The 8,914-nt window shown below is 39.1% G+C and overlaps 1 protein-coding gene across 1 annotated transcript in view; it reads left to right on the top strand.

Moving 5' to 3' along the window:
• The window catches only part of LOC126392901 (contactin-associated protein-like 5), a 179,777-nt gene that overhangs the window by 109,543 nt on the left and 61,320 nt on the right, over positions 1 to 8,914 (top strand). Inside the window, exon 13 of the mRNA XM_050048626.1 lies at positions 6,942 to 7,142. Within this exon, the coding sequence (XP_049904583.1) occupies positions 6,942 to 7,142 (201 nt within the window). The remainder of the gene's footprint in view (positions 1 to 6,941; positions 7,143 to 8,914) is intronic.

The following is an 8,914-nucleotide window of genomic DNA, read 5'->3' on the forward strand; positions in this document are numbered from 1 at the left end:
GAGAGTTTTATTAGTAAACTGTAACTATGAAATGAAAGGATGTTTTGCTGCCTCTCACAGCAGCTGGAGTCTGAGAAAAAATAACTTCATTCACTGGGCCGACTGCTGGTGACTTTTAAGGTGGAACGTTTACTTGTGATGTTACTCAATGCATGAGTGGGCGACTTGGATCAATCAGCACACCTTAAATTTCACTGTGACAACTTTGACCAGTGCTTTAGTTTTGTTGTCTCTCTTGGGTGACATACACTTTTAGTAACTGACAAGATGGTGGCACGCACGGACGCAGCCTGAGGCTCTCCGAGTCTGGTGTTATTTTTGTGTTTTTCATATGTCCATGCCTACGTAAACCACCTCTACAGTCGCCAGGAGTTACTAGACATTGGCTTCTACATGAAGCAGACATTTACAGACGAGTCTCGCCGCTCTTACATCCCAATCCCCCGCAATTTCGTTGTATATGTAGCATCCTTTTGTTCTTGTGCAATGACAATAAAGGCTTTCTATTCTTTTTTATTCTAATGAGTGGATCTTCAAGCGTTTTGTATATTAATTTCCACTGAATTATGTGAGCTGCATAAATTCTAATCCTCACTCGGAGAGAAAAAAAAGCATCACAGGGCGTAATTCCTGTGGGCTACAGCAACACTAAACCCCTGAGCTTGCCTGAGAAGGACTGAATGCGCAAACCCGCTATTTTCAAATACCCCATGGAGAGAGACTCTCACTGCAGCCTGTTTTATTTTGTTCTGAAAATGTCGGCTGCAGCCTCGTTCTGTGGACGATAAACGAGATGCAGACTGATAAAGGAGGAAATACAGTGAGTGCTGGACGGAGCAGTGAGTGACAACAACCCCGCCCACATTTAGGAGTAGGTGGAAACACTAGGGTCTAGGTACCATGTCTGAAGGGTTACTTTTGGTTCCAAAGGTACCATATTGAAAGTGTTTGGTGGAAACAGGGCTTATACAGCCTCTCTTAGCTGGTAACAGAAGTGTATATAAAAATAAAACTGCATCAGTCATTACACATTAACTCATTACTTCATAATTAGATGCATCAATTTTCTATATAATGTACAATCTGTCATCACTTAATCCATCCAGTTATTTAGTGCCAGTCCTCCCACGGCAGACGTCTTTCACACGACACACGTGTTACAAATCTGCTTAAATCATTTATAATGCACAACCATCCTTCATCAGCTTTAGCCTGATAGCTTAGTTAAACTCTTTTACATTAACACTTCAATTAACATTGAAGCCATTTGGGTGTTTCATCAGTTCTCATAAGAGCAATTATCTGAAGCTCTGGCTGTGCTGTTCTTCCCTGTACCAGCCACTGCTATCATGTTGCAGAGTCATTGTGTGTGACATCACACTGGCTACACTTAAAAAAGAGACGAGGAGCTTACAGCTAAAGCACGACATATCAGTATGTTTACACAACATCCTGCCTTATCCTGCCTTTAAAGGGATACTTTGCCGACAAAAATGTGGGTAGTTTGTGCAAATGAACTGTAGTAAACTTCTCTTCATCTCCTCCCTTCTCGCCTCCCAGTTTCACTGGCTCTCGGGCTGTTGCTCAAACTACAGGATGTATTTCCATATTTCCGTATCACCTGCCACCAGTGCCGCCACCATGGACACAAAAAGTATAGAAGCAGATAAAGAGGCAGACCCACCCCTCTGTCTCTCAAACTCAGACTGAAATCCAATCACATGGTAAAACTAGGCAGTACTAATTGAATATATATCAAGATTATGTTACTGCATCGCCTATTTCTTGCCTACAGTACTTTTAGAAACATATTTTAGTGTTGTGTTTAGCTGTAATAATGAGAGTTCGGGAACAGGAAGTGGCTGCCATACTGTTTCCTGCACAGTGAAAACAGAGGCTGAAAAACTGAGATCAAACTGTAAACTGCGCTGATCAAATATAAACCAAAATTGTGTTACTGAGTTGCCTATTACTGACATCAAACCTTTTAAAAACATGTTCTAGCTTACTGTTTAACTGTAACAGATTGTAATTGTTACATTACATCACCCACCAGCGGGATTGTTTTTTGGTCTGGTGTGGTGCAGTGCATTCTGGTAGTTGTAGGTTTTTTCCCCCTTGAGCAAAAGCTTCCTTTATCTCTGTTTTCTGTGGTCACGTAGCATAAATTTCAAAATTATTGTATCTTACTATTGCACAGACATTCTAGTTTTATCAACACTTTGAAACCTGGAGTGACATCACTTTTCTTGTGCTGTTGTCAGACGCCTTTTGCAAGTATTCAAACCTTTAAAACGCTGAGCGCATTGGTGTGTTTTCTTTCAAAACATAGGGAAAAAAGTCAGTTAGCAACTTGGTAGGAGATGTCCCACAAGTTGCAGAGAAAAAAAATCCGAAAATTATTAATTTTCTTGAAATAGTACCTCTTTCATTAAAAAGAAAAACAAGTTATCATAGTGCCCTCGACAAATAATGCAAGCACCCCTGGGTTCAGTTCACCACAAGAACCATCCTGGGCTTTTCAGGTTTGACTAAAATCAACCATGCACAATTTATGGCTACTCAGATTAAAAAGTGTCACAATTTAACAAGCTTACAAGTCTAAAGCCCCACCAGTGGCCTCTAGAGGCTGTAATTTACATTAGAGTATTGGGTCATTAAAGTCAAAAGGGTTGATCCCCTTGGGAGCACTAATCTGCTCAGTAAATTTCATGGCAGTCCGCCATTAAATTATGAGATTTTTTTTTTTTGGGCAGGACCATATTTTAAACTGAGGGTGGTGCTAAAGAAAAGTGTCATTTCCCAATGAATTTCACAGCACTCTGCCCAGTACATTTGGATTTTTTGTGTGTGTGTGTGTTTGTGTGTGCGTGCGTGCGTGCGTGCGTGCGTGAAACTCATTATTTGTGATGCAATCGTCAGGATTTCACCAAAACTATTAACACTTATCTCCTGGTGACGGTGAATATCCACATCCACCAATATATTGGCGTACCCCATAGGTGGAAAACTTGCAATATTAAACAACACTGGAGATGTTTTATTTATTTGTCTGCTGTAATTTCGGGTGTTTGGACATTGCTAACATTTCTGCTGAGCGTCTGGCTGTTTGAATTGATTTGAATGAGAGCAGGAGAGGAGAGCGGCTGGCTTTGTTTCTGCCTGCTCCTATTAGGTGCAGTGTTTCCTGTTTGTGAGCGGGCAGTGTCTGCTTGCAGTTCCTCCTGCTTTTTGAAATCACTCATTCTTGAGAACTGGGACAAAACCCTTTTTGGGGGGCTTTTGATTTTCACTTAATTAGGCTTGGAAAATATATTTAAAATCTTAACTATTAAACCTTGTAGTGGGCAAACCTCCCAGTGCTTTCATTTTTTATTGAATGGCAGACATAATGGATGTCAGAGGTAACATCTGGTGGAGCTGATGTCCTACGGTGTTGACAAAAAAGTTATGTATTTATTAATTACACAGCAGTCAAAGTGAGTAGCCATTTAATTTTTTCAAAGTTGCTCAAACGTCTCTTAATGCTCGTCAAAATACTTACTTTTAAACCGTAATTCTTAATTACTTTGGATTTAAAAGGGCAATGGAGTTGACATTTTATGGTTGAGAAACACCTGATAGCAATATTATTTAATGACTTTATCAAATAATAGAAAGTATTACAAGTACCTTTTTGGAAACCAGGAAGTGAGATAGGAGTCCTTATACAGCTAACTCCTTTTATACCTGATAAAATGTTCTTTTAGAAGAGAAGAGAAGAGCTGACAAAACCCCAAGAGACACCTATAAGAGCCAACATTTTAATAAAAAATATATTTAAAAACAAAGATGATTATAGCAATACAAATTTACACAGATGTTATCAGTACGCACTGTTAGTTTTAGGGTTTGAAGGCTTTTAAAACACATTTTAATCATTTGAAGTTGTGAATTCTCGTCTGGAACAAGGGTGTTTTCTGGCACTGGACAAGTTTAGAAGATTAAAAAAAGAAAGCAAATAAAAATATTCTACAAGTATTATTTATTTAATTTAAATAAATCCTTTAAAAATAATGTGTTGATAAGTTAGAATTTTAAGGGGTTTTTGGTAGGACATAATTTATGCCACTCATCAAGAATGGGTAAAATATATTTTGTAAATTACACACTTGTGTCCTGATATTTTTGTGCAGCCCAAGCAAATACAGTTGATCTCTTGCTAAAAGAAGAGTCAAGTAATTAAGGTGTGAATAAAATCATTACAAAACATGTACAAACATCCATACCCATTTGACCCTTGATTATCTGCAGTATAAAATAACTGTTACACCTTCCATTGTCTCCCCCTGTCAGACCGATAGTGTGGTCTTTTGATGGCAGGAACACAATGTGCTCCGTATCACCGGAACAATCACCTGAGATGTGACATTTGACAGACAGGGAGCCGGACACAACCCGATCCACGGCCCTCGTGACATGTAGGACAAAACACTTGCAGTGAAGTTTTGACACTGTGGAGACAGTATTCATCACCCGGCTGTCACAACTTTCTCAGCTGCTTTGTCCTTTGCAAGGTTAATGTACCGGTGACGTTACAGAGAGGAGCGCTGCCACCTCTCCGCTGTCTGGTCCTGGTATTATGTGTTTTCAGTCCTCCCCGCACAAAGCTGAATTGTTGGGCAGCAGAAATGCCTCTACTTGACCTCAATTAAGGAATCTATTAGAAATGTAAATAGCTCTAAGCCTGACAACCTGATGTGAATAATCACAAAGTGGAGAGGGATTTTCTCCAAGGCAGAGCAAACATGAAGTCTGTATAATGAAAACGGAGCGGGGATGAAAATAGGATGAGTCCTCGTCTGACTCTACTGTACAAACTCTGGACTCCCTTCGTCTCAAGTGTCTCATACTGTAAGCAGCACATAAAGACCATCAGCAGAAAGCTGTGGTAAGATTGTCTTGTGGAACTTTAAGATTTATTTTCAGGATGTTTAAGGTTCGCAGAAGGTCATCAAATTGTGGTTTGGAAACATGAGCGTTCATTAGGATTCCAGTGATGAAAAATTGCAGCGATTTTTGAAATGTCACCAGTAAACATTGATGTTTCCACCAGCAACACAGAATCACTGACTCACTAATGAACTTGGCCACAGTTCTGACATGTACAGTAAAATATGACACACAAATCAAAACGCCCCTGTAACACCATGGCATTTATTTTTAGCAGTTCATTAATTTCATGTTTCAGACTTGCCTATTTAGGAAATTTCAGAGTCAAAAACAGTTTTAGGTTTCCACATCGAGGGATTTTGTCTTGTTGATTTGGTGCACAACAATTAACAGTGCAAAGTCAAGAGACATGATATAAAAATAGAAGGAGGTGCAGTAGTTATCATTGTCCCCCCACAGCAAGAGGGCTCCGGGTTCGAACCCAGGGTGGGGCAGTTTTCATGTTCTCCCTGTGTCAGCTTGGATTTTCTACGTGTACTCCAGCTTCCTCCCACAGTCCAAAGACATGCAGGTTAATTGGTGACTCTAAATTGTCCGTAGGTGTGAATGTGAGTGTGAATGGTTGTCTGTCTCTATGTGTCAGCCCTGTGATAGTCTGGCGACCTGTCCAGGGTGAACCCTGCCTCTCACCCAATGTCAGCTGGGATAGACTCCAACCCGTTTGCAACCCTCAACAGGATAAGTGGTTATGGAAAATGAATGAATGTAAAAATCTAAGTTTTTAAATCTGTTTTTACTTCCAATTCTTGTTTAGTGTGGTGCTGTTTTTGCCATGTTCTGTTACTTGAAAGTATTTTTGAATTTATTTAGTATTTTTGTGTTCATTGTATTTGTATTTATTTTATAGTTTGTATTTTATTTTGTATTTATTTTATGCATTATTATATATTATTTTGTATTAAATTTTGAATACATTTTTAAATTTACATATTTATTTTTATTTTTTAAATATGTCATGAAAGAGAGAAGCACAATGGTCCTATTCCAAATTGATACACGCTAATTTAAGGCGCATTTTCTGAGTAAGAAAAATTACATAGTGTAACAATGAATTCTCAAAAGCATAAATCCAACCAAGTTGCCAGCATAAATGTTGGCCTTTTATATTCCTGAAAACCACAGATAGGTTACATTGGTACGTTATTAGCAAATATGGTCAGAAAAAAGACCATGGTTTGCCTTTAAATACCACAATGCTAGCTGGAAACACAGTGACGTCTCAGTAAAAAACAGCTGCTTTTGTGGCACAATCCCTTGTGGATAAACAGTGTCGGGACGCTAAAGGACATCCACATTTGGTGGCTAAAATGCCACTGCAAACACGGCAATGACTCGCTAAAACACACCGGGTATGTTGTTTGTTGGTCTCAAACAGTCGACATGAGGACTTAATTATGGTTAAGTTTTTTTGTACTCATCGGGTCCTACTGATCCCAATAGCTAGGAGAAATTAAAAATGCATACCAAATAAAAGAGGATACTACGTCACCTTATCAACATTGATATGATACATATTTAACATAATGTATTTGTGGTTTGCAGAATCGTACAATGACATAATTGTCTTCTGGCGACTGGGCTGCATAAATCATGTTTCCTCTTCATGACAAAATAGATTGTGACATTTGCTCTCAGTATAAACTTGCTAAGAATAACTGCTTTTGTATGTGGAGGAAATGGTGCAGATGAAGCGCTAATGCTAACAGACGGTAGCTGGTGCAGCGGATTTGTGCTAACGGACTGTTTTATATTTAGAGGGCAGGCTGAGGACGTTAGCATATTGTTACAGTATCACCACACTTCATACAGTCAAAGGTGTGAACTGTGGTGTCTGACATGTATTTTCAGAAGGTGAGCATGGTGAGATCATGCCAACAGTCTAACATGTATTTAGAGAGGTTGTTTCAGTGGGTTTGATGCTAACAGATGACCCTTTTTTTTTCTTACAGAGGAGAAGGTTTGGACGGTGTTGACGCACAACAGCACAGCTCCTGTGACAGTCCAGGGCTCCTCTATTCACAAACCTCACATCATGAAGTTCAACTACAGCGCCTCAGCTGAGCAGCTCCGCGCCATCGTATCGGGGTCGGAGCAATGCCAACAGGAAGTGGTTTACAACTGCAAGAAGTCTCGTCTGTTTAATACGAAAGGTGAGTTTGATTTCCCTCTTGCTTGCACTGAGCTGTAGTATTTATGAGCTGTGATTGAATAATTGTTTTATGCCAACAGAAACTGTAAAATGTGTCATGGACGTAGGCACTGTGATGGCACCCAATGAAGTGACCATATTTAGTAGAGTGTGGCGCTAAATCCTGTGGCTAGCTGCTAGCTTGGTTAGCACAGAGCATTTACAGCCATTGTTAACTGTGATAATGCTAATGCTTATTTTTGCTGGTGAAAAGTAGGTTTAAAGCCATTAAAACAAAATGTACTTACCAGAAAAACTGAACAACCAACAGTCATTTCTTGGGTTACCAAAACATTTCAATTAGCCTGACGTTCATGAGCTGAAAACACACTGAAGTTGTGACGCTACTGCTACACCTGTACTCTGAGAATGTGGGTTTTCACAATGGTTACCTTACCTAACAAATATTGTTGTCATGGTAGCAATTAGGGTTGTCAAATATATTCATTTATTTATTCATATCAATTCTGAATCTTTGAAATGGTTCCAATACTCTGCGTATTTCTATCTTAATGTGTATTACGGTCATTCTGCTGTTCTCTGCCACTAACCAAGAAAAGTCGTCATTGTATATATTTACATATATCTTTTAGTAAATTATATACCCTAAATGTGAATTTCTACCGTATCGCATCGTATCGCAATCGCATCGTATCGTAGCGAAAACAGTATTAAATATCAATTTATAATGTCATATTGACGTTAGAAATTCCAGTATCGTCACAACACTAGTAGCAATGGATGACACCCACGGACCCCAGGATAGCATGGTGCATTTACAGCTATGGTTAACTGTGATAATTCTAATGCTAATTTTTGCTAGCGACAGACTTAAAACCATAAAACAAAATGTTCTTTCCAGAAAAACTGAACATGCAACTCCTTAGAAGATTTTTAGTACAATTAAATGCGAACAAGACAATAGCAACAGTTACGGCTCTGCCTATACTCTGGGTTAGAGTTAGGGTTTGGGCGCACATATGTCACTCAGCGTGACCACTCCTTTAATTATGCACAACTTTAATCCTTAATAACATTTAAACAAGTGAGTTATATAAAAATTTACACCCCATACAGTTGCCATGAAGAGGAAATTACCTATAGAAACCCAAACTGTTTTTATACCAGGCTGTAAACATGTTTATTTCTGCCATAAAGTTGGGTATTTTAACATGGGGGTCTATGGGGATTGACTCGCTCTTGGAGCCAGCCTCATGTGGCCATTCTAAGAACTGCGTTTTTTGGCACTTTGGCGTTGGCTTCTTTTTTCAGCCCCAGTGGTTGCTGCTTGGAAATGGCACATAATATACAGTGGTGTGAAAAAGTGTTTGCCCCCTTCCTGATTTCTTACTTTTGTGCATGTTTTCCACACTTAAATGTTTCAGATCATCAAACAAATTTAAACATTAAACACAAAGATAACACAAGTAAACATAAAATGCAGTTTTTAAATGAAGGGTTTTATTAATGAGGAAGAAAAAAATCCAAAGCTACATGGCCCTGTGTGAAAAAGTGTTTGCCCCCCAGCTCCTGTTAAAACATAACTGTGGTTGATCACACCTGCGTTCAATTTCTGTAGCCACACCCAGGCCTGATTACTGCACACCTGTTCCCAATCTAGAAATCACTTAAATAGGACCTACCTGACAAAGTGAAGTAGACCAAAATATCCTCAAAAGCTGCAGACATCATGCCGAGATCCAAAGAAATTCAGGAACAAATGAGAAAAAAAGT

The sequence above is a fragment of the Epinephelus moara genome, chromosome 7 (genome assembly GCF_006386435.1).
Source record: "Epinephelus moara isolate mb chromosome 7, YSFRI_EMoa_1.0, whole genome shotgun sequence".
Classification (NCBI taxonomy): domain Eukaryota; kingdom Metazoa; phylum Chordata; class Actinopteri; order Perciformes; family Serranidae; genus Epinephelus; species Epinephelus moara.